At 38.2% G+C, this 27,641-nt stretch overlaps 1 protein-coding gene across 3 annotated transcripts; it reads right to left on the bottom strand.

Moving 5' to 3' along the window:
- Positions 1-617: 617 nt before the first annotated feature.
- On the bottom strand, positions 618-27,508 carry LOC114282047 (actin-related protein 4). 3 transcript variants are annotated; one of them, XM_082892749.1, is made up of 10 exons: positions 27,290-27,506; positions 6,246-7,011; positions 6,062-6,135; positions 4,802-4,882; positions 4,265-4,325; positions 4,072-4,121; positions 3,693-3,747; positions 2,019-2,096; positions 1,876-1,931; positions 618-808 (listed from the first exon to the last, which is right to left on the bottom strand). In XM_082892749.1, exons 2-10 carry the CDS (start codon positions 6,399-6,401, stop codon positions 754-756), a joined length of 666 nt encoding a protein of 221 aa, XP_082748875.1. In that variant the 5' UTR covers positions 6,402-7,011; positions 27,290-27,506; the 3' UTR covers positions 618-753. The 3 variants fall into 3 exon arrangements, with proteins under 3 accessions (XP_082748875.1, XP_082748874.1, XP_082748876.1); XM_082892748.1 differs by lacking the exon at positions 618-808 and having other exon boundaries at positions 1,729-1,931; XM_082892750.1 differs by lacking the exons at positions 618-808; positions 4,802-4,882 and having other exon boundaries at positions 1,729-1,931; positions 27,290-27,508.
- Positions 27,509-27,641: the final 133 nt, after the last annotated feature.

Raw genomic sequence — 27,641 nt, forward strand, 5'->3', positions numbered from 1 at the left:
ATTTGATCACATAAGGAGCTAAACAAGTTCTCAGATCAAGATAGAGATTGAAAATAGGTAGAAACATTTCATATGAGAAAAGAATTGCAAATAATTGAAAACCTAGATTTCCTAAGTCAGATAGAGAGAAGCAGAGGCGATAGAGGAGGTTGAGGATTGCAAATTTACTTCTATTCTCACAAGACACCGATGAAATTACCTAATTTGCAATGAAATCACCTGAAATTCAACAAATTGACAAGTATATTACAAGCTTGAGAACTCAAGAAAACGAGAGAGAGAGAGACAGCGAGACAGAGAGAGAGATTGAGAGGGAGATTGAGGGACAGAGAAAGAGAGCGAGATTGAAAGAGCGATTCATACCGATGGAGATCTTCAGACGACAATGGCGAGCGGAAGAGTGAGAGAGCAGAGCTATGCATGTCTGTAACGCGAGAGAGAGAGAGAACAATCCGTGTTTTAATTTTTCTAAAACTAGGGCAAATATAAGGAAGGAAAACGGGTAAAAGAGAATAAATTGGTTATTTGCGACGGCTGATCAAGTGGTCGCAAATTATATAGTAGCAAAAGGTCCTTTTTCTAGTAGTGATATATGAGAAAATTATCAAAGATTTCAATGAATATTCACCAAATCAAAAACATATATGAGAAAATTATCAAAGATTTCAAAAACCATTCATATATCCAAGCGCGTGTCATATTTGTCTAATGCGAAATATATCAAAAAGTCTACGTATAAGCATAACTTAGAATTCATGCACCGGCAAACTGATCATGTCCATAAACACACATCACTACACCTCTAGCTACCGGCAAGGAAAAAAAAAAAATGAAGAAAGCTTACAGCAGCAAAGCAAGAAGCACACGACACCCGAGTGACACGCACAAATACAGACACGGACATGAACACATGACATGACATGACACGAACATGGACACGGACACACCAGTAGACAAATTTTTGACAAATGAAAGCCACAGCACCGGAGTGACACACACAAACATATAAATTTATATCTTTATTATATCACATATTTGAATATTTCATCCAAAGATAATGAAGTAAAATTAAATCACCAAACAACATCTTCACTATAATATTTACATTGAAACCAAAGAGTTAGGAAAAGATGAAGAACTCTATATAGAAACCATGGTAAGTGGTTTAGAAAGAAAGAGAAATTATTGCATGACATGTTGTGAAGTTATATCATTCATCAGGATCATGAAGAAATGACACTACTGAACATGAACCATACTGCAAATTTCAAAGGACTATATTCATAATTCTTGAAAAGGTAATAAAAAAAAAATTAAGTATTAATAAAAGACAATAAAACAGGCCACTTCTGGGTCTTAGCTTGTAAGACAACCATTAAGGCCTCATTTGGTTTGGCTTAAAAAAGGATATTAAGGGAGCTTTTTTTGTCTTATTATCCTTTTTCAATTAACATTCATTTTTTTAAACTTTTATGCTGTGTTTGGTTGGGGGATTTGGAGAGGGATTTAGAAAGGAAAAGGAAAATGTAGGTGAAATGTGAATAAAACATGCTTATATTTCACCTAGTTTCACACCCCTTTTCCCTTTCCCTTTCCAAATCCCTTATCAAATCTCCCAACCAAACACAGCATTAAGGGGGCTTTTAAAGTGGGTTTTTGACTTTTTTTTTTTTTTTTTTTACCAAAAGCTAAAACTAAAATCTAGTTAAGCAGCAGATTAAAAAAGCTAGAAAAAACCTAATTCCAAATGAGGCCTAATTATGATACATGCCCAATTTACACGAGAAAAAAACTTCACTTCAATATGAGAGAGAGAAATTTTTTTTTTGTTCTAATACTAAAAAGTGCCATTGAAAAGATATAAGGTCATAAATAACCTGAAACTCTCCAGGTCGTATTTCCTTTCTTTTAAAAGAATATCTTGGTTTTATCTGCAACCAAAATACAAATATATTTTAGTCAAATACACAACTATTTCATATAACTAACCTCCTCAAAATTTCGAAGTAGTGACTCACAGTGAGGCCTTTGCTTTCCAAACTTTTCATCAAGCAATCAGTAAGAAATTTTCCTCCAATTGGCGAAGAATGCACAGCCTATTGACAAAAAACAACAATATATAACAAAAAAAGAAAACGAAGGTTAAATTGCTAATTGTGATTAACCATAATTTGATACCCTCAATATTGCCAGCAAACACTTTAATTGACCCTGTCTTGGCTCTGGATAAAATTTCTTACAAATTTTCTTATATATCAAACATTTCTAATTCCATGGCGACCCATCCCAAATTTCTATTCTCACATTATGACTGTTGTTTAATAGGAGACCGCTAGTTCGGCGGTCAAACTCACCCTATTAACCTGAGGTTGTAAGTTTGAACCTGAGGTCAACACTCTGCACAAATAATACCAGGGATGGGTCTTACCTAGTACACTCCTTCCAGACCCCATTAATGGAGACTAAATTTGGCATAGATTAATCTTACTGCCTACTCTTTTGCTATAAGTCATCGCCCATTAGTTCTTTATAATTTTTTCAATTTTTTTTAAGTTACTAAATCATGGTTAAAAATACAAAGTCACAGGTTAGGGAACAAACTCTTAAAAGAAAATACCTTAACTACGGACACATTTCATATACTCTTTCAACTTTTGTGGTTGCAAAAATAAAGGTAATTCAACAAAAATAAATTATTTGAACTAAATTTAACCCTGCTTAAAAAAACTAAAAGAAATTTACCATTAGGAGAGGCTAACTTGATAGAAAGTCAATTGAGGCAACCTAACCTTACTAATTAAGAAAAAACACTACTTATTCAAAATATCATATAGGAAAATCACCAAATAAGGTAATGATCCTAGCCACACCAAGTGTGTATCCTTAACAAACGCAGAGTATCCTAAAAATATTTGTGTACCCTTCTCCATTAACTAATGCTGTATTTGGTTGGGGGATTTGAAGAGAGATTTGGAAAGAGAAAGGGAAAAAGTGTGTGAAACTAGGTGAAATGTAGGTATATTTTATTCACATTTCACCTAATTTTTCCCTTTCCCTTTTCAAATCTCTCCTCAAATCCTCCAACCAAACACAGCGTAAATGTTCTTCAAAAGCTGTGTATCCTTTTCCAACAAATGTGTGCTATTCTTGTTTGAAGACCTCATTACTGCAAATGTTCGGTTACAAGTCTTGAAAATATTCTTTTTCTTTAGTACATTTTATAGTTAACATTAGTTTATTGCCGATAAAAAAAATAACAAAAAAAGAGTTAATCTTAGTTTTATTGACTTTAGATTGGTGCACTTGGTATACATAGGTTGCACACTTTTAGGTGCCTTTAATGAACACATATTTAAATAGTGATATCATGACAATGACATGCATCCCTTCTCAAAACTCTCCACATTAACAAAGTAAATTACGGATCACAAATTCAATAATAATTCAAATTTCCACCTGAATCAATGGTGCCAAAAAACAAAAATAACTATGAAATATGTTTTATAATGTGTGATGACTTATACAGGTATCCACGTAGTGATGAAGATAACAGATAGCTGACATATGAACTGATTAGAAACTTTTAGAAAATATGAGTTTGACTTTTAAGATGTAGAATTAAGTTTGGAACATAATAAAAAATTTAACAAGATAAACACAATGTCATCTTTTCACTTGTTCAAGAGGAATACCTTTTGGAGAACATAACCATCATGTGCAGGGGCGATGGTAGTTGAGCCACCACCACTGAATCAGTTAGTAGTCATGGAAATACAACTGATTAGTGTCAATTTCAGCAACCAATCAATATTAGGAAAAAAGAAATAAATCTCAGAACTGCAAAAGCAGATTCAGAACTCACAGTTACATAGAGTATTAATTACATAAACAATTTTGTTTCCCCCTATAAAGTGATTTGGCACATTCAACTAGGTTTAGGGCACTATTTGTTGTTGTTGTTCAGTCCATAATGGCTAAATAATTGAAAAGAACAAAAGAACATTGCTCAACAACCACTTGCCCTGAAAACAAAAGCTACACAAGTAATGAACCAAGTCTAAATCGAAAAACCTGTCAACAACCAAAAAGGTAGCCCGTCCAGATGCAAAAGATGTGAGAACCTGCCATTGTCAATATTAAGTTATTACAACAAATTAAAGACTGCACTATCTCACAGAGAGAGAGAGAGAGAGAAACAAGTAATGAAATACCAATTTTCAATTTGCATTGAGTATCAATTTTAAGGGTAGAATGAGGAGCATACAGCATTCTTGGCCAAAAATAGGGCAGGAACTTTGTATTTTTCAAACATAAGCTCTGCTGTCCTGTCAAACATGTAACAATTTTCATTGCTAAAGATAAAGCCATACGCTTCATACTATAATATTAAAATCAGGATGAGTTGACTTAAGTTAGGCAATTCATATATCTTCTAGAGAAAACAAGTAATTAGATTCAAGTAAATGCATGGAAAAAAAGTAAGCGCTCTACAAGGCAAGAAACTCTTTAGATCATTGGTAGATTATAATACTTTACATCGATTTTAAAAATGAAAAAACACGTTCAAACCAAAATTCGAGCCTTTAAATTCATCATGATCTCGAAGTCATTTGATGAGCAATGTCAAGGATAGTTGTATCATTTTATTATTTATCATTTTGATAGTTTAACAGTTGTATCATAATTATCATCCGAGAACTAAGATTATCTTTAAAACAAAGTTCAATTTTTTGAAAAAAAAAAAGATGGGGATCAGATATATATCATCAAACCAATGAAAGGGCTCTCACTGCAAGCTCACTTTTCTCTTTGTTGTTGACTGTTTGAAGATGGTTCAGCTAGTAGCATTGGATGTTCTTTGGGATCAACCAGTAGGCATTCCCTAAAATTAACAAAGGCCAATTATAATAAGTAGGAAATTCATAGAAATACTTCAAACACAACAAGATAAAAGGGCAGTAGAAAGGGCACCAGAAAAAGAAAAGAAAGAGACAACTAACAACAGGTTTCTAGCTAATATAAACCAAGATATATTCAAGCTTTCCGGAATCACAAGATACATTGTTCTATTCTGTGTGGAAATATATCTAAAATTTTGAAACTAGAAAACTGATATAATCAACAAATTTTTAAAGAAGTAGAAAGCTTAATGAAAGAAAAAAAAGACACTCAAATATGATGTATGTCAAAGCTTCTGAGCTTATACAAACAAATGGCCATAACATTGACCATGTCTTTTTATTGAAAAAATGAAGATGATAGCAGAACTGAAAACCACAAAATGCAATTGCTCTAACATATCCATGCACAACAGACATACAATCGTTGTTAAATCATCCCCCATAACAGGTCTGATTTATGAAAGTTTACTTTACTATATTAACTCCTTTATGACTACTGTTGCAGTTGAAACATGAAGAAAAAAGATTAAAAAAGAAATATGAAATAGAAGAAAATAAGAATAAAACCACATCACAGCATAACCACTGACCAAAAGAAAATTGTTTCTTCTTCCCTCAAGCATATCTCCCGCTGCAAAATGAGAATACCGAATCAAGTATTAACTTCTCTATGATGTGGTTATTGGCATTTGAATAGTGTGGAAGTTGCACATTCCCAAAGAGTACAAGGACACCACTGCTCTCTTTATGCATCTTATTGAAGGTGTTTCCAAAAAAAATAATTATTTTTACTTTCCCCTCCCGTCCCATCTAACCAAACAGATCAAAAGGACAACTAATCAAGAAGAAATATTTCCCACAGAGACATTCAAATGTTGGTGGTTGAAAGGAACTGAAAAGGCTATGCTATGTCACTCCCATACAAGAGGTTTTTGATAGGTGCCAAAGACAAGTACAATGAGTTGGTCAGATAGGATGCGGTAGAGAAAGAAGATCACAACTCATTGGTTCTAGACAAAGTTAAGCCATCTACTGCAGAAAGTATCTAGGCAGGTTGCAGGTTGAGCATGCCAAACTTCCATTAGAGCATCAAAAAATTGAAAAGAGAACAAGATAAGCACTAGTATACTAATAAGAAGATAATTTAGATTACTACTTACCTGAAGACATGGTCCCAGATGCTATCAACTATATCCCAGTCAACCACAACTCCATCTTTTATGGGTGACAGCACCTGATGAGATAGGAGAACATAGATAGGAGAACATATGATCAAAACCATAAAACTTAGAAGTAATGAAACAATGTCCCACAATTCCTCATTAATGTAATCAACAAACTAACCTCCATATGATCCCGGCGGAATCCCAAGGCTTGAGATCCTACATAAAGTTTGTTTTTTACCTTGGATTTCTCTAAGTCAAAAGTTCTAACAACATTCTTAGAATATGGAACAGATCCAGAGTTCTTTTCTGGATTACCAGGGTCATCAACATCCATTTGATCAATTGATCCAAAGCAGTCCTAATCTTGATCAACTCACAGAACACAATCAACAGGAAGCAGCAAAAGCTCACAGTAGCAGAGCAAGCACCAAAATCACATTAATTCATGATTATAATAATTAATAAATAAACAAACAAAACAATTGACTATGTCCTATTGTAAACCCTAAGAAAAATTTACAAAATCTCAAAGAAGAAACATATAACATCAAATTCAACCCTTTAACTCCTCTAAAGTTTTGGTTGTAACGCCCCCAAATTATTACAGTAAATCAAATCCTTAAAGCAGAAGAATAACAAAAATGATATGCTTTCATTCATCAGAGTTCGTTTACAAAAGTTAACACATGCATTATACATTCACAAATGTTCATCCTGAATCTACAGCATGTGTTACAATGTTGACGGAAAAAAAACAAAACATATAGTCAGATGCCCTACAGGCTTACATCTTTCCAAGTCATTGTTTGGTTACACAATAGTGAGCCTAACTCAATACAATTAAAGCCCTTGGCTATACAAAAGAATAAAAACAAAATAAAGAAGCTCTTGCTTCCCAAAAGCCCCTCCAAGCTATTGCCTTAGCGAAGGCATGTCACCAGCACCTGAAAATGATTTTCCCAAATAGGGTGAGCCAAAGCCCAGTAAGAATAATCTAACACAGCACATGAGATTTGGCAGAGATATAAGTACAATATGAATACACAATGCTTGTGACAAAACATTCACATTTTTGTACGATCATAAAATACCAAAGTTCGTATTTCAATTCATTTTCCTTCAATTCATTTCAAATTAATTTACCTTTTTCAATTCATGAACCAATTTCATTATTTTTCAACTAACCCACTGAGACTACAACTCAGTGGCTTTCCAAGTCAATACAATACCACACAAACTCTTCAATCTGCCATTTTACTAAAATTTCGTTCGCAGTATCGGCATCTATGTATACACAAGATTTCGGGACTTTCACTATAAACACTCCGGCCAACTTAATTTCAATGGAGTCTATCCCTTATCTCCTCCCAAACATCATACATATACAATGTATTTAAGCATAGTCATATTCAATGACAACCAACAATAGATTAGTTTCAATTCACCTAATTCTCATGCAATTTCTACAACAATCATAGCTATGATCCACTGATAGCCCAATACAGTTATTTCTAAACAGATATTCAATCTTAAGACAGATAATTTATTCAAAACTTCCAAAGGTGAGAGGTATTACATACTCAACTCCACCATCTATTTCAATATCTGCCCAATTTTCATGTTTACAACACCAATTTCATTTATTTATACAAAATAAATATTATAATCATTTTAGGGAAAACACCTCCTTTTCCAAATATCAACCCAAGTTCGAAAATCATCAATTTTGACACAATACAACCTCATTTACAAACTCCATAAACATTTATTTTCCATTCATTAAAACCCCTCTTTTTATTTCACACCCAAACCATAGGTTTGTTCAAACTACTCCCAAATCCCACCATTGTTACACAACGTCAAATAACTAAGCTAAAGACCATATGAAAATATAGAAAATCCCTACCTCAAAAAGAGAAAACAAGCAAAGCAAGGTTGAAACTCCAAAGACATCGAAACCCACTTTTGTTCGGATGAAAAGAGAGCCCACGACATGCTCTACCTTTTTCTCAAAGACACTAGAGTGAAGAACCCAATGGATCTAGGTGAAATAGAAAAGAGAAGATGAATTTTAGAGAGAGAAACTCAAGATCTAGAGTTTTGGAGAGTTTTAGAGAGAGAAAGAGAGAGAGGAGTGAAAAAGTGATGAAAAAGATAATCCTCGCAGTCTGATATACACACGGTCCGCTCGAGCGTGACAAGTGCCGCTCGAGTGTCAGACACAAAAGTTATTTTGCTTGAGCATAAGAAAGGTCGCTCGAGTGCCAAGACACAATAAACAAGACGCTTACCGCTCGAGCGCAAGAAGTGATGCTCGAGCATAGAAAACACATAACCAGTAGTTTTGCAGACAATAGACCAACGCTTGAACGCAAGAAAGGCCGCTCGAGCACCCACCCGCTCGAGCGTAGAAATCACTCTCCTAGTAGTTTTGCAGACTTGCAAAAGTACTGAGAGTTTGCAAAGCCCGCTCGAGTGCAGGAACTGCCGTTCAAGCAGAGGACCAAAATTCTAGGCAACACAAGGTTTGAAAAACAAGCGACCAATCTATCCAAACATAACCACAACAACCCAAAAGCTAATTTCCAAGAGACACAAGGAAAAAAAGAGGTAAACAACAATATGAAAGCATTAAATCCGAGTTCGGAATACCACAAGAGTCGGGTCAAAACTGGGATCGCTATAACCTCCCCATCATAAAGAATTTCGTCCCCGAAATTACAAATCACATTTCAAAACCATGTTTTAAACCAATTTCCACAATGATGACAAATTAATTTTCAATACCATGATCCATCCACCGGTCATTCAATCCCATTACATGATGAACGAGTCTCAATATACATCTCAACATGCATTTCCAACATACACTTCCCGTAGTTTTAACCAATTTCATTATATGTTCCACATTTTCAAAACATATTCAGGCCAAGTTTGGCAACCCAAAAATAATCCATCTTTTAATCTTTTTATCCTTTTTCCATCACATCACTTCTCTACTTTTCTGCACATCTTTTCATAAAAAGACAAAAAGTGCACTTAATTAGGTCATCCTAAACAACCCCTCAATGTTCGTGATAAACTTGCATTTCCAAAACTTAAACAACATATACAATGTTCATATTAAGCCCACGTCTCTAAAACATATTCAACATATACAATGTTCTCATATTTAAACACATACTGTCACGACCTTAACCCGCTCCTATGGGTTAAGGCCATAACTGGCCAGTAATCGCGAGATTACTTACGGCCTCAAATCAATTAAAACAAAACTCATCAGAGTAAAGGGGCCAAACAGAAGCAAATTAAAACTTTGTCCATAGAGTTGTGCTTATATGCACACCATAACATTCCAAACATTTATATGTTAATAACTCACATCAAATATGTACTAACACAAAACACTGTACATACAGGGTCACATAAGTTTAAGTCAGTCGAACCCGAGACTTATATACAAAAGTAGTCCAATGCTTGCCAACATAACAAAGCTATAAACAAAGGACAAAAGCAAAGACAGTCTCATGCGTGAGGCGTTTGGGTTGACTCCTCAAGACTCTGACTGTTTCTCACAATTTCACCGGGGCTGGTTTTGGATGTCCCTTGGCTCACCTACAAGTACATGAATGAGCGTAAGCGAATGCCCAGCGAATAATATCAAATGGGAAAGATACATAAGCAATCATTGAAACAGCTACAGGAGACGGCCTTTGGCCTAATCATTCGTATCTATCGACCTTTGGCCCAATCATTTATGTCTATCAGCCTTTGGCCCAATCATTTGTGTCAATCGGCCTTCGGCCCAGTCATTCATGTCAATCGGCCTTCAGCCCAACCATTCATGTCAATCGGCCTTCAACCCAACCATTCATGTCAATCGGCCTTCGGCCCAACCATTCATATCAATCGGCCTTCGGCCCAATTATCCATGTCAATTGGCCTTCGGCCCAACCATTCATATCAATCGGTTGTCCACAATTCAAACTAGCAAACTTGTAAAGAAATAAGCAATTGGACAATTGACAAACTTCAAAATATCGATATTACTCACAGTGATCGGTTGGTTGATTTGCCTTGGAGCTTGACCCTACACAATCCATGAACACAAAAGGGTCACCAACAATTCAATCCATTCTTAAATTCACATTTTCCTCTTTAGGCTTTATTCTTATCTCTTTAACTCAATTACAATGCTCAATGCATGCCTAAGAGTGTTTAGAAGTGAAAGGGAACAGAAAACAGAACACAGAATGCATTTTCAAACTTTTAAAAAATAGGGTCCCCGCTCGAGCAGACCCTTAAGGCCTGCAAAAGTACTGGTTATGACGAATTTACGCTCGAGCGTGCATTCAGGCGCTCGAGCGGAAGGCCTCTCTACATGGCTCCCCGCTCGAGCGTGAACTTTCCCGCTCGAGCGGACTCCATGTCTGCAAAAAAATATGCTGGGAGCTCGTATTTTACGCTCGAGCGGCGGATTCCCCGCTCGAGCGGACACCATGAATTCTGGGTTTTCCAGAATGTGTTCTTGAGCTCAAATCCGACCTTCTAAGGTTCAAAACCCATAAATTTGGTTCCAAAACATGTAAACACATTATATAATATGAGCATATAAGCAAGGTGAGGTCAATTGCTCAAAATCATGGTCCAATTCATCCCAATTAATCTACATTTCTTTGTAAACTCTAGGCTCATACATTCAAACTTTACACAAGCTACATAGCTTCCATAATCAAACATACATGTCAATTTTTGACCTCATTTCCATTTTAAATAGCACCAATGATGCTCATAAACATGAAAATCAATAAAACCATGCTTGCATGCATACTTCAATGCTCAATTCTTCACAATTCACACATTACATGCTAGATTATGCAATTTCATAGCAATTATATACATGCATGCATACCTTGACCTTCAATTCATCATAAACAACTCAATTCCTCTTCAATCCTTACTCTTGATCATTAATCAACTTTGAATACACAAAATTACACATTAAACTCATGAATTTACTCACCTAGGAGCTTTAATCCTCCAAATTAAGGTTAATTCTTGAGCTAGCCTTCAAGATCACCAAGCTTCAATGATCAATTTCAATTGTGGGCTCTCCCTCTCTCTCTCTAAGCCAACCCTCTCCCCTTTCCTAAGGCACAAATCTGATTTTTGAGCTCAAAAGAGGGAATTGAGTGTAGTGCTCTTCTATGTATAAGCCCACTAACCAATATTTAATAATTTGAGCACTATGCGAACAATTTAATCTAATTAATTCGATCCGAATCAATTTTCAATCAAATTTCACCGTAGGCTCTAAAAATTACACTAATCACAATGGCGCAATCAATTTCGGGTTTTGCGGCCGATAGGGCCTTCAATTTAATTCCCAAAGCAGATAGTCAAACAGATATTCCTACGGTGAACAGATAGAAATTCAAAACCACATATTTTTATATACTGGCACACAAAATCATATGAAACACATAATCATACTCATATTAAGGATCGATTAACATATTATGGAACCGGGGTATCACAGTCTTCCCCCCTTTAGGAAGTTTGGTCCTTCAAACTTATTTTACCTTCGTCGGGAAACAAATGTGGATAACGTAGTCGCATTTCCTCCTCTTTTTCCCATGTAGCATCCGTCCCATAGTGTTCCTTCCATTCCACTTTCACCATTGGGATAGACTTACTTCTCAACTGTTTCACTTGCCGATCAACAATTCGTTCCGGCCATTCAGCGTATTCCATATTTTCATCTATAGCTACCTGGTAATAATCAATCACATGAAACGAGTCTCAGAGGTAACCCCTCAACATCGACACATGAAACACGTTATGGATCTGTTCAAATCCCGGTGGCAAGGCAACTCTATAGGTAACTGGACCAAGTCTTTCCAAAATCTGGAACGGCCTGATGTAACAGGGCGACAAATTACCCTTCTTCCCAAATCTGGCTTGGCCTTTCATTGGGGACACACGAATAAACACATGGTCACCGACCTCATACTCAAGAGGGCTTCTTCAAACATCTGCATAATTCTTTTGTTGGTCTTGAGCTGTTTTGAGCCTTTGCTGAATAGTTTTGATTTTCTCAGAAGTGTCTTGCACAATTTCAGGCCCAAGTAAAGCTCTATCCCCGACTTCTGTCCAACAAATAGGTGATTTACACCTTCTACCATACAAAGCCTCATATGGTGTCATACCAATGCTGGAGTGAAAGCTGTTGTATGCAAATTCTACAAGTGGCAAATAGTCTTCCCAACTCCCCTGAAAATCTAAAGCACACATTCGAAGCATATCTTCCAAAGTCTGTATTGTTCGTTCTGATTGCCCATCCGTTTGTGAGCGAAATGCAGTACTGAATCTTAGTTCTGTCCCCATAGCTTCCTACAAACTCTTCCACAATCTAGATACAAATTTCGGGTCTCTATCTGACACAATAGATACCGGAACTCCATGTAGGCGGACAATCTCATCGACATAAATGGTAGCCAGTCTATAAGCATTAAATGTAGTTCTAACTGACAGAAAATGTGCAGATTTAGTCGGTCTATCAACTACAACCCAAATAGAATCCATACCTCAAGGAGTCTGAGGTAGGCCAACAATAAAATCCATAGTCATGTGCGCCTACTTCCATTCAAGAATAGGGAGAGGTTGAAGTAGACCGCCTGATTTCTAATGTTCAGCTTTAACTTGCTGACACTGAAGACATTTGGACACATATTCTGCAATCTCTTTCTTCATCTTAGGCCACCAATAGGTCTATTTCAAATCCCGATACATTTTATTATTGTCCGGATGCATAGCAAATACGGATCTGTGGGTTTCATCTAAAACCCTCTTATTTAGTTCTGGGATATCAGGGACACACATTCGATTTTGGAATCTCAACACTTCATTTTCAATATTGAACTCTGCTTTCGGACTTGTCTCAAATTCTTCAATCGCTTTCTTGAGGAATTCATCCTCTTTTTGTTTTTGCTTAATTTCTTCAATGATTGTCGGCTCGGCTGTAATAGCAGCTATTAATCCGCCCTATTCACACATTACCACTTCAATTTCAGACTTTTCAAAGTCTTGCAAGATCTCATTCTGTTCAGTAAGCAAACAAGCCATACTTCCCGTTGATTTTCTGCTCAAGGCATCAGTAACTGTGTTAGCTTTCCTGGAGTGATACTAAATCTCTAAATCGTAATCCTTTATCAGTTCCAGCCATCTCCTCTGTCGCATGTTCAACTCCTTCTGCGTGAAGAAGTATTTCAGACTTTTGTGATCCGTGTAGACTTCACACTTTGCTCCATATAGATAATGCCGCCAGATTTTTAAAGCAAAAACAGCTGCGGCCAATTCCAGGTCGTGTGTTGAGTAATTCTTCTCGTGTGGCCTCAACTGTCGGGAGGCGTAAGCAATAACCTTTCTGTTCTGCATTAACACACAACCCAAACCTTTATAAGACGCATCACTGAAAATTACAAAGTTCTCCGTACCTGTAGGTAGTGTCAAAATTGGTGTAGTGCTCAGTCTTGTTTTTAGTTCATGAAAGGCAGCTTCTTTTTCGTCGTTCCATTCAAATATTTGCCCCTTGCGGGTCAGTTGGGTGAGGGGTACAGCTATCTTGGAAAAGTTTTTCACAAACCTCCTGTAGTACCCGACTAAGCCCATGAAACTGCGGACCTCTGTTACATTTGTTGGTGTAGGCCAATTCACAATCGCCTCTATTTTCTGCGGGTCTACTGAAATTCCCTCTTTGTTGATCACATGCCCTAAGAAAACAACTTCATCCAACCAAAACTCACATTTCTTTAGTTTAGCAAATAATTTCCTTTTCCGAAGTATTTGTAAGACCATTCTCAAATAATGTTCATGTTCAAGTCTATCTTTAGAATATATCAAAATATCGTCGATAAAAACCACAACAAATTCGTCAAGGTAGGTTTTAAAAATTCGGTTCATTAGGTCCATAAATGCTGCCGGAGCATTAATCACTCCAAATGGCATAACAAGAAACTCAAAATGTCCATACCTCATTCTGAATGCGGTTTTCTCAACATCCTCTGCCTTAACTTTCAACTGATGATACCCGGATCTCAAATCGATCTTAGAAAACACCTGTGATCCCTGTAACTGGTCAAATAAGTCATTAATGCGGGGTAGGGGATACTGGTTTTTTATTGTTACCTTGTTCAATTCCCGATAATCGATGCACAGGCATAGGGTTCCATCTTTCTTTTTCACAAACTGTACCGGTGCACCCCAAGGTGAAGTGCTAGGTTGGATAAACCCTTTGTCAAGCAGGTATTGCAACTGTTCTTTTAGTTCTTTCATTTCAGCAGTAGCCATTCTGTAGGGAGTTTTAGAAATGGGCTGGGTGCCTGGCACAGTCTCAATAGTGAACTCTATCTCCCTGTCTACCAATTCCCCTGATAATTCATTTGGAAACACATCTGGAAATTCTCTAACAATAGGGATATCATTCAATTCAACATTCACAGATTGTTCAGACAACACATAACACAAATAACCCTGGCATCCTTTCCTGATCAGTTTACATGCTTTCATTGCAGATTTCAAATAAGGTGGAGGCACTACCCCATTACCCACAAACACAATCTCTTTATGTTCTGGTGGTTTAAATACAACTCGTTTTGTCACACAATATTTGCTCAACCAATCCATGCCTAAAATTATATCAAAATGCCTAAAGTTCAAGGACAGCAAATCTACATATAAGATAGCATCCTCAACACGCATCTCACAAAACCGGTATATAGATTCACACAATACAGATTCCCCAAATGGAGCAGACACACATAGCAGATATGGCAGTAGTTCTAAAGGTCTATTTAGTCTAGATGCAAATGCACAAGTTACAAATGAGTGCATTGATCCGGAGTCAATTAACACAAAGGCATCCTGATTACATATAGAAATGGTACTTGAGACAACTGCGTTGGCATTCCACGTATCGCTCGGAACAAGCGCAAAAACTCTCCCTTGTCTCACGATATCTCCAGCAGGAGTGGATCTCATAGCATTTACTGGTTTTGGGACTGATGCTGTTGAGCTAGCAGCAAATTTTTCACTATTCTGTTTGCAATCTCTGGCCATATGCCCCTGTTTACCACAATTAAAACAAGCTCCTGCCACACGATAACAAACCCCATGATGCCTATTACCACAGTAGTACACAACGGGGTTGTATCTCGCGAAGAATTAGAAGTATTCGAGGAGCCCGTATTTTGCTTCTTTGAAAACTTCTTTGAAAAGAAGCCCTGCCTTTTACTACCCTTCTAGTCAGTTGTCGGTCTAGTTTGTCTAGCTATATTAGCTTCTGATATTATGGCCCTGTCTAGTACCCCAATGTAGGTTTCCAGCTTCAAGACATTCACCCTCTCTAGAATGTCGCTTCGAAGCCCGCTTTCAAAATGTCTCGCTTTCTTATAGTCCGTATCAATCACGTGTGGTGCAAATCTGGCCAATTCAGTAAATTTGGTCTCATACTCAGCTACAGTCATACTGTCTTGTTTAAGTTCCATGAACTCTGCCACTTTCCTATCCCGGACACACTGCGGGAAGTACTTGTCATAGAAAATTTTCAGAAATTTTGCCCAATCAGCATCTTTTTAATTCTCACGCATTAACATCCACCATCTTCTTGCTTCGTCTTCTAGCATAAAGGTGGCTAGAAGCACTTTCTGTGTATCCGAACATGAAAACACTTCAAACAGTTTTTCGATGTCGAGGACCCAAGCTTCAGCTTTCAAAGGATCCAATCCACCATGGAACTGTGGTGGTTTCATTTTCTTGAACTCTTTGGTGAGAGCTATGATTTGGTCATCATTCTGATTATCTGGCACAGGAGGTGCCGGAGGCGGAGGTGGAGGATATGGCTGCTGCCATTGTTGTTGCCATTCCTGTTGTTGCCTTAATGTCTTTGCCATTTCCTGAATCAGTCTTTCCATTCTATCCAGTCTGGCAGTAGAAGATTCCTTTATCTCATCACCTCTTGTTCTCACCATCTGATTAAACTTACATTATACTTTGTACAAAAGATTCACATGTATGCATATATTACAGAGCATACATATTCAAATAATTTGCAAAGCAGCAATTCACAAATTTATGACACATAGGTGTTGTTTGGTGTAGCTGTTAAAACAGATTATAGATTATAGCTTAACAGATTATAGATTATGACTTTAATCAGAAGTTGTTAATCTGTTTGGTATAGTTGTTGGATTATAGATTTAAGTTGCTGAGTAGTATTTGTTAAATAAGCTATGAAGTAGCTTTTTCAATTAATTTTTATTTTTTATTATTCACTATTTGTATACATTTTTTATAAAAAATAATAATAATATTTAATAGTTCATTTGGGTCTTTTTCTATTTTTAAAAAAATAAAAAATAAAAAAATCTAAGAGTATAAACGTGAATTAACATGTCCACAGCAGAAGCTGATAATCAGAAGCAATGGGTGAGCAGCTTCTCAGAATCAGCTTTTTTGACTTAAAATAAGTTGTTAGAATCAGAAGCTGTTTGAAATAAGTTTAACCAAACAATCCAAAATAACTTTTTAAAAGCCAGAAGCCATAAGTTGGCTTAAAAAAGCTCCACCAAACACCCCCATAGTTGTTCACATTAACCGTTAAGCATATTCTTGATGCTAATAGATTCATACTTATCACATGAATGCATCCTAGATCTTTTCTAGACGCTTATTACTCTTTTGGACAAGTGTGTGAGTTATTAACTCGTGCTTTGATACCACTCTATCACGACCCTAACCCGCCCCTATGGGTTAAGGCCATAACCGGTCAGTAATCGCGAGATTACCTATGACTTCAAATCAATTAAAACAAAACTCATCAGAGTAAAGGGGCCAAACGGAAGCAAATTAAAACTTTGTCCATAGAGTCGCGCTTATATGCACACCATAACATTCCAAACATTTATACGTTAATAACTCACATCAAATATGTACTAACACAAAACATTGTACATACAGGGTCACACAAGTTTAAGTTAGTCGAACCCGAGACTTATATACAAAAGTAGTCCAATGCTTGTCAACATAACAAAGCTATAAACAAAGGACAAAAGCGAAGACAGTCTCGTGCGTGAGACGTTTGGGTTGACTCCTCAAGACTCTGACTGTTTCTCACAATTTCGCCGGGGCTGGTTTTGGACGTCCCTTGGCTCACTTACAAGTACATGAATGAGCGTGAGCGAATGCCCAATGAATAATATCAAATGGGGAAGATACATAAACAATCATTGAAACAGCTACAGGAGACGGCCTTTGGCCTAATCATTCGTATCTATCGACCTTTGGCTCAATCATTTATGTCAATTGGCCTTCGGCCCAACCATTCATGTCAATCGGCCTTCGGTCCAACCATCATATCAATCGGTTGTCCACAATTCAAACTAGCAAACTTGTAAAGAAATAAGCAATTGGACAATTGACAAACTTCAAAATATCAATATTACTCCCAGTGATTGGTTGGTTAGTTTGCCCTGGAGCTCAACCCTACACAGTCTATGAACACAAAAGGGTCACCAACAATTCAATCCGTTCTTAAATTCACATTTTCCTCTTTAGGCTTTATTCTTATCTCTTTAACTCAATTACAATGCTCAATGCATGCCTAAGAGTGTTTAGAAGTGAAAGGGAACGGAAAATAGAACACATAATGCATTTTCAAACTTTCAGAAAACAGGGTCCCCGCTTGAGCGTGGACTTCCCTGCTCGAGCGGACCCTTAAGGCTTGCAAAAGTACTGGTTATGACGAATTTACGCTCGAGTGTGCATTCAGGCGCTCAAGCGGAAAGCCTCTCTACATGGCTCCCCGCTCGAGCGTGAACTTTCCCGCTTGAGCGGACTCCATGTCTGCAAAAAAATATGCTGGGAGCTCATATTTTACGCTTGAGCGGCAGATTCCCCGCTCGAGCGGACACCATGAATTCTGGGTTGAGCTCAAATCCGACCTTCCAAGGTTCAAAACCCATAAATTTGGTTCCAAAACATGTAAACACATTATATAATATGAGCATATAAGCAAGGTGAGGTCAATTGCTCAAAATCATGGTCCAATTCATCCCAATTAATCTACATTTCTTTGTAAACTCAAGGCTCATACATTCAAACTTTACACAAGCTACATATCTTCCATAATCAAACATGCATGCCAATTTTTGACCTCATTTCCATTTTAAATAGCACCAATGATGCTCATAAACATGAAAATCAATAAAACCATGCTTGCATGCATACTTCAATGCTCAATTCTTCACAATTCACACATTACATGCTAGATTATGCAATTTCACAGCAATTATATACATGCATGCATACCTTAACCTTCAATTCATCATAAACAACTCAATTCCTTTTCAATCCTTACTCTTGATCATTAATCAACTTTGAATACACAAAATTACACATTAAACTCATGAATTTACTCACCTAGGAGCTTTAATCCTCCAAATTAAGGTTAATTCTTGAGCTAGCCTTCAAGATCACCAAGCTTCAATGATCAATTTCAATTGTGGGCTCTCCCTCTCTCTCTCAGCCGACCCCCTCCCCTTTCCTAAGGCACAAATATGATTTTTGAGCTCAAACGAGGGAATTAAGTGTAGTGCCCTTCTATGTATAAGCCCACTAACCAATATTTAATAATTTGAGCACTATGCCAACAATTTAATCTAATTAATTCGATCCGAATCAGTTTTCAATCAAATTTCACCGTAGGCTCTAAAAATTACGCTAATCACAATGGCGCAATCAATTTCGGGTTTTACGGCCGATAGGGCCTTCAATTTAATTCCCAAAGCAGATAGTCAAACAGATATTCCTACGATGAACAGATAGAAATTCAGAACCACATATTTTTATACACTGGCACACAAAATCATATTAAACACATAATCATACTCATATTAAGGACCGATTAACATATTACGGAACATGGGTAACACACATACAGTGCTTTTACATTTCATTAACATAATCAAATTCTCAATATATGTTCAAACATCGACAAATTGGTTCGGATATTTCTTTCAGACTTCCAATTCACGCTCCAAGTTGCTTCCTCAATCCAGTGATGTTTCCACAGTACCTTAACCAAGGGAATCGTCTTCTCTCGCAAAACTTGGTCTCGTGCATCCAAGACTCTCACCGGTCTCTCCTCATACAAGGCATCCTCACCTACCTCTAAGTCGGTCCAATCCAACACGTGCGATGGATCCGGCTTATATTTTCGAAGCATGCTAATATGAAACACATAATGAACCTCGAAAAGTTGTGGCAGTAACGCCAAACGGTAAGCTACCTCCCCAATCCACTCAAGGATCTCAAAAGACCCAATAAACCAAGGGGATAACTTCTCACTCTTCCCAAATCTCATCAAACCCCGTCTAAGTGATATCTTCAAAAAGACATGATCTCCCACCTCAAAAGACAAGGGTCTCCTTCTACGGTCGGCATAAATTTTCTTATGACTCTGAGACGTAACCAACCTCTTACGAATAAGTGCCACTTTTTTCGTCATTTCACGAACCAACTTTGGACCCAACAAAGGTGTATCACCTACCTCAGTCCAACACACAAAAGACCTACACGGTCGGCCACACAAGGCCTCAAACGGTGCCATGCCAATACTCGATTGGAAACTATTGTTATAGGCAAACTCCACTAAGAGAAAGTGCCTCTCCCACGATCCCTTGAAGTCAAGGACACAACTTCAAAGCATATCTTCAAGGATCTGAATAGTATACTCGGACTGCCCGTCACTCTGAGGATGATATGCAGTGCTAAAGGTCAATCTAGTACCCAAGGAACTCTGCAAGCTTTGCCACAACCGAGCTGTGAAACGCGGATCTCTATCCGAAACAATCGTCACATGGACCCCGTGCAACCTCACTATGTCCCTGACATACAGGTCGGCAAAATGGTCTACCGAATCACTCATGCGCATAGGTATGAAGTGCACAGACTTGGTTAACCGGTCAACTACTGCCCAAATGGCATCACTACCCTGTTGAGTCCTCGAAGGCCCAAAATAAAATCTATCGTGACATGTTCCCACTTCCACTCGGCTATAGGTAGGGGTCGTAATAAACTCGTTGGCCTCTAATATTTGGCCTTCACTTGTTGACAAGTAAGGCACTTCGACACAAACACGACCATATCCTTCTTTATTTTTCTTCATACCCCTCCACCAAAACTGGCGACTAAGGTCATGGTACATCTTTGTGCCTCCCAGATGCAGCGCAAGGCGTGAATGGTGAAACTCTCAGAGTACTCCCTCTCGACAAGACTAAGGTACGAACAAACGGTCACGGTATCTCACACTCAGGTCGGGCTATACAGTTAGCCTCTTTTACCTTTCCATTGGAAACCTTCTCTCGGAGAGATTCTACCTCAAGGTCACCCTTCTGAGCTTCTAACACTTGATTCACAAGTGTAGGTTGTGCAACCACTGAAAATAAGGCTGCAGACTTAACAGACTCGCCTAGATGCAAGTCAAACTCACCAAGAGTACCCAATATCTCCCATTCTCGGATGGTGATACAAGCTACACTGCTAATTGATTTCCTACTCAAAGCACCGACCACAACGTTGGCTTTCCCCGGATTATAATGCAACTCGAAATCATAATCCTCTATGAATTCCATCCACCTTCTCTGCCTCAAGTTCAAGTCCTTCTGTGTAAACAGATATTTCAGACTCTTGTGATCAGAAAACACTTCAAATCTCTCACCATACAGATAGTGCCTCTAAATCTTCAATTCAAATATCACTGCTACTAACTCTAGGTCATGGGTAGGATAATTTCTCTCATGTGTCTTTAACTGCCGTGAGCCATAGGCTACTACATTTCCCTCTTGCATCAATACACAACCCAAGCCTTCTCGTGAGGCATCACAATATACCGAATAGCCCAAACCCCTCTCCGGAATAATCAAGACTGGAGTACTGGTAAGTCTAACCTTAAGCTCTTGAAATGACTTCTCACAAGTCTCGCTCTACACAAATTTGATTCCTTTCTTCGTCAACCTAGTCAAAGGTGAGGCTAGCCTAGAGATATCATTCACGAATCTACGATAATACTCGACCAACCCTAAGAAACTATGAATTTCAAAAGCGTTCTTACGTTATGCCCAATCTTGCACTGCCTCTATCTTGGATAAATCTACAGTTACCCCTTCTGTGGATACCACATGGCCTAAGAATTTAACTTCCCTCAGCCAGAACTCATACTTCCTAAACTTAGCACACAATTTATGGGCTCTAAGCAACTCAAGCACCACTCGTAGGTGTTCCTTGTGCTCCTCCTTAGAGGGTGAGTAAATCAAGATGTCGTCCACAAAGACGACCACAAAATGGTCTAGGAACTCACAGAAGATCTGGTTCATCAAATCCATAAACACAGTTGGAGCATTGGTTAGCCCAAAAGGCATCACTAGAAACTCGTAATGGCCATACCGCGTACAGAATGCCTTCTTCGGGATATCCTCCTTTCTTACCCTCAACTGATGATAACCCAATCTGAGGTCTATCTTAGAGAAGCAACAAGACCCCTTCAACTGATCAAATAGATCATCTATACGAGGCATTAGGTACTTGTTCTTAACAGTTACCCGGTTCAACTTCCGATAATCTATACAAAGTCACAATGCTCCATCTTTCTTCTTAGAAACGAGAGTCAGCATTCCCCAAGGTGAAGTACTAGGGCGGATAAAACCCTTATCTAGCAATTCTTGGAGTTGAATCTTCAACTCACTTAATTCAGCAGGTGTAAATCTATACGGTGCCATAGAAATTGGTGCCGTGCTAGGCACTAAATCAATAGAGAACTCAATCTCTCGGTGAGGTGGTAAACTAATAAGATCCTTGGGAATGACATCGGGGTATTCACAAACCACCCTTGGGAACTCAACCCGGACTTCATCACATTCACCACTTGAGAAACTAGCAAGAAGGCAACTAAGTTCACTCCGCCCATGCAGATCATATACCGGTGATAAGACTCTATCCACCCGGTCTCCCAAGAAATAAAAGCAATCACCACTCAAGGTACATACAGTAACCCTCTGACGGTAGCAATCTATAACAGCCCGATATGACGATAACTAGTCCATACCCAAAATAACATCAAAACTAGACATGTCAATCAATACAAATGCAAATGGAAGTCGACAATCGACAACCTCTATGTTACAACCCCGACACCCCTGTTTCAAGATAACCTCACCACCAATAGGTGACTCTACACAGATAGGAGATTCTAATTATGCCAACTCTAACCCCAAAACTGATGTAAATGCAGACGAAATAAAAGAATAGGATGCATCTGTATCAATCAATACATTAGCAACTGAATTGCAAAACAAGAAGGTACCTCTCACTACAGAAGGAGCAGGTACAAAATTTGGCACTGTAACAGAATATACACGCCCTGTAGGTCTCTGCTCAACCTGATCACCCTTCAGAGCATATGCCTAATGCACTAACTGAGTCGAAGTGGCTCCTTGATTAGCCCTCGAGGCCTGTGCTGACTGTGCTGGGTGATGGCTTTGTGTCTGCCTCAAACCAGATGTACCAGATGTGCCACCCAACTGAGGGCAAAACCTCTTTATGTGCCCCGCCTGCCCACACTAATAACAAGTGAGCAGCTGGCCTCTTCCCTCACTTTAGCTTTGAGAACGAGTCGAAGATGATGCTGCTCGCTGCCCTCCTCCTTTCTGCAGGCAAACTAGAGACTTGTAGCTCAACTGACCACATTTGAAACAAGTGATGTCTCCTTGACCACCCCTCCCAGAACCCGAACTCGGTACTAGAAAAGTAGACCTTGACTAAGCTCCCTGGGATGACTGGGCGTTAGAACCCCTCTGCCTCTTACTGTCCCTCTGACTGTCTTGACTCCTCTTGGAGCCCTTCATCCTCCTCTCCTCCTCCCCTCCTCCGTTCGCATAATAGTCTCAAGATGGGCTGCAACCTTCACAATGCGCTCATAATCCCTAATCACGGATCCGACCACTCTAAACATGAACCCAGTCCTCACCCGCTTCTCAAACTCCAGACAACGGCATTCCTCAGTTGCCACAAGCTCCGGAGTGAACCTAGAGAGGCTAGTGAATGTGGCTTCAAACTCGGCCACTGGTGTGTTCTCGCTTATACTTCTACCATTGACCTGCACCTTGCTTCAACTGGAAGGACGCCAAGGTCACTCTCAAACCCTCGTCTTCGATGCCGAACATCTCAAACGTCTTCACCATTTGCTCTAGTTACTCATCCGCTTTTAGTGGCTCCTTGGGATGGCCTAAAAGCTCGTCCGGATTCGATCGGAAGAAGTCTCTCTTCAAGAAAGATGGCCCTGCCTCAGCTACTTGGGCTTGGACTTGATTCTCAACCTTGAGAATGTCCATGCATTCTCGCAGTGCTCCAGCCATTTTGCGGGCTAAGGCGCCTGTTGACCCACTAGTTCGGCCACGTTGGCCTGACCAACTCCCTCCTCTTGTGCTGGAATGTCATCTGGTATGGGCATCTCGTGCCTTCTAGGCCTACCACGCCTACCACCACCACGTCCTGACATCCTAATGAAGGTAACAAAAGAGTTTAGCACATTTACAAATGTGTCGAAGCTAACTCACTTGTGTCCTAATGCGTTGGACAATAGTAATTCACTCCATATATGCACATAGTCACAAAAACACATACGAATTTCATTTCCCGATAGTGACCGTCCCGTGGCGTTGCTAGAGTTCTAATTAGAAATGGAAGTGATCAGGTGCCTTTCCAATAGGACTCCTAAAAACCCGTAGACACGATCAACATCCTAAAAATTAAATCCCATACTCATATAATCACATAAGCATACAACACACACTAACGTCTGAATTAAGCGAGACAAATCCATTGTGGTACTAACCACTTCCAATGTACCCAAAGTATTCAAACCCAGTACACTCTGATACCAAGTTGTAACGCCCCTAAATTATTACAATAAATCAAATCCTTAAAGCAGAAGAATAACAGAAATGATATGCTTTCATTCATCAGAGTTCGTTTACAAAAGTTAACACATGCATTATACATTCACAAATGTTCATCCTAAATCTACAGCATGTGTTGTAATGTTGAGGGAAAAGAAACTAAACATATAGTCAGATGCCCTATAGGCTTACATCTTTCCAAGTAATTGCTTGGTTACACAAAAGTGAGCCTAGCTCAATACAATTAAAGCCCTTGGCTATACAAAAGAATAAAAACAAAATAAAGAAACTCTTGCTTCCCAAAAGTCCCTCCAAGCTATTGCTTTGGAGGAGGCATGTCACCAGCACCTGAAAAAGATTTTCCCAAATAGGGTGAGCCAAAGCCCAGTAAGAATAATCTCACACAATACATGAGATTTGGCAGAGATATAATTACAATGTGCATACACAATGCTTGTGACAAAACATTCACATTTTTATACGATCAAAATACCAAAGTTCGTATTTCAATTCATTTTCCTTCAATTCATTTCAAATTAATTTACCATTTTCAATTCATGAACCAATTTCATTATTTTTCAACTAACCCACTGAGACTAGAACTCAGTGGCTTTCCAAGTCAATACAATACCACACAAACTCTTCAATCTGCCATTTTACAAAAATTTTGTTCATGGGATCGGCACCCATGTATACACAAGATTTCGAGACTTTCACTATAAACATTCAGGCCAACTTAATTTCAATGAAGTCTATCCTTTATCTCCTCCCAAACAATGAAGTACATCCCCTTTCTCCTCCCAAACATCATACATATACAATGTATTTAAGCATAGTCATATTCAATGACAACCAACAATAAATTAGTTTCAATTCATCTAATCCTCATGCAATTCAAAACTTCCAAAGGTGAGAGGTATTACATACTCAACTCCACCATTTATTTCAATATCCGCCTAATTTCATGTTTACAACACCAATTTCATTTATTTATACAAAATAAATATTATAATCATTTTAGGGAAAAAACCCCATTTTTCCAAATATCAACCCAAGTTCCAAAATCATCAATTTTGAGGCAATACAACCTCATTTACAAACTCCATAACCATTTATTTTCCATTTATTAAAAACCTCTCTTTTTATTTCACACTCAAACCATAGGTTTGTTCAAATTACTCCCAAATCCCACCATTGTTACACAACGTCAAATAACTAAGCTAAAGACCATATGAAAGTGTAGAAAATCCCAACCTCAAGAAGAGAAGACAAGCAAAGCAAGGTTGAAACTCCAAAGACACCGAAACTAGGGTGAAGAACCCAATGGATCTAGGTGAAATAGAAGACAGAAGATGAATTTTAGAGAAAAAAAACTCAAGATTTAGGGTTTTGGAGAGTTTTAGAGAGAGAGGAGTGAAAAAGTGATGAAAAAGGTCATCCTCGTGACCTGATATATGCACTGTCCGCTTGAGCGCGAGAAGTGCCGCTTGATTTCAAGAAAGGGCGCTCAAGCGCCAAGACATAATGAACATGACGCTCACCGCTCGAGCGCAAGAAGTGACGCTCGAGCGTAGAAAACACACATCCAGTAGTTTTGCAGACAATAGACCAATGCTCAAGCGCACGAAAGGCCGCTCGAGTTCCCACCCGCTCGAGCATAGAAAACGCCACTCAAGCGTAGAAATCACTCGCCCAGTAGTTTTGCAGACCTGCAAAATTGCTGAGAGTTTGCAAAGCTCGCTCAAGCACAGGAATTATCGCTCGAGCGGAGGACCAAAATTCTAGGCAACACAAGATTGAAAAACAAGCGACCAACCTGCCCAACAGAACCACAACCACAACAACCCAAAAGCTAATTTTGAATAGATTCAAGGGAAGAAAGAGGTAAACAATCATATCAAAGCATTAAACCTGAGTCCAGAATACCACAAGAGTCGGGTCAAAACTGGGACCGCTATATTGGTTATACATTCTTTCCAATCAAATAGTTCAGGGATTATATATCACAGAATTAATAGTCCAATAGATTACAATGCCCTTTTATCCAGTCCATCTAGACAAACATGGACTAAATGTGCCTATTAACAAAGCTAATTAATTACTAGTATTTCTTTCATGTACAAACATACGTTTTTATCACTAGAAATATGCAAAAACCATAAAGCCTAGATCAACTACTTTTTACTAAGCCATAACAAATATTGAAATGTTGAACAGTTAAATAGAACTCAATGAACCACAACACTTAAAAAAGAATTATTACATTCATCAAGGCTGTGTTTGGTTGGGGGATTTGGGGTGGGTTGATTTGATTGAACAAATTGAATTATTTCATTTTTTGAAATTAAGTAATTCAAATCTTCCAAATTTATACATTAGTAAATTCAAAATTCATGAAGAAGTTAATCTTAATAGATTTTGAATCACATGAATTTAGATTAGACAATTCTATGTTTTTAAAAAAAGAAATAGACAAATTTAAATCTTCACATATGAAATTATCTGATCTATGAATGAGTCAAGTTCAAAATGGCTCAATTTCTGATTTTGAGTTCTAAAAGACAGAAACACAAATCATTTATAGAATAAAACACCACACCAAGCAAAACAAGAAACTAACAAGAAATTCCCAAAAAGAAAAGGAAAACATCTAGTAATTGCCACTAAAGGCAATAGAAACCTCCAGTAAGCTTAGATTAGATCCACCAATACAATTTTGGTTCTAATGCTCAGTTTTCTCAGTAAACAAACAAAGAAGGGAAAATATTCAAAAAAAAAAAAAAAATATCTTGCATCACAAACGAATATACAAACACAAGGGTATATAAGAAAAATGAGAGAGAAGCAGAGATCAATTACGAATCAATCAGGAAGTCTATGTATGAAAATCAAATGATGGAGATTAAAATAAAATAAAACCTTGGTGGAGAATCGAAGTTTGGGTCTGGGAGAGAGATGAAATAAGAGTTTGGAGTGAGAATGATAGGACTGGGGATGAGAAGGGAAGTTGAAAGAGGGCAACGATGGTGGCTAGGGTTTCGATGAGCCAATTGGAAGTGTAGAGAGTGAGGAGTTGCAGGATAGTAACCAATCTGACATGGGGAGTTGAAAGAGGGCAACGATGAAAAATGAAGGTCAATTGACTATATATATATACATGAACACAGAGAGAGAGAGAGAGAGAGAGAGAGAGAGAGAGAGAGAGACTGACCTGGTAAGTACAAGGCGGAGGCAAAGATGAAAAACAACAAAAACAGGACGAAGTGAGGAGATGGTGGCTAGGGTTTGATGAACCGATCAGAAGTATAGAGAGTAGTAGAGAGGAAACGTGTTTTTGATTAAGGAAAGAGAGCAACAATGAAGGAAGCCCAAGGCTAAGGAAACGTGTTTTTGATTTAAGAATGTCAAAACTACGTAGTTTTGTTACACAGTATACCCTTTTTGCTTTTGTGACCACAATCTACTGGTCACCAAAAGGTTTGACGTCCCCTTTTTTTTTTTTTTCGCTCTCCCGTCATTACTTTTGGCGACCACATTTTGGTCTCAAATACTTACTTATTAGC

The sequence above is a fragment of the Camellia sinensis genome, chromosome 10, assembly GCF_055761805.1.
Source record: "Camellia sinensis isolate YWXY chromosome 10, ASM5576180v1, whole genome shotgun sequence".
NCBI lineage: Eukaryota > Viridiplantae > Streptophyta > Magnoliopsida > Ericales > Theaceae > Camellia > Camellia sinensis.

Coding starts and splice junctions, on each gene's coding strand:
- LOC114282047 (XM_082892748.1), bottom strand. CDS start 6,401: ATGGATGTTGATGACCCTGGTAATCCAGAAAAGAACTCTGGATCTGTT. Junction 3,748..4,071: donor ACCTTTTTGGTTGTTGACAG/GTTTTTCGATTT, acceptor TAACTGATTCAG/TGGTGGTGGCTCAACTACCA. Junction 2,097..3,692: donor ATGGTTATGTTCTCCAAAAG/GTATTCCTCTTG, acceptor TTTTGTCAATAG/GCTGTGCATTCTTCGCCAAT.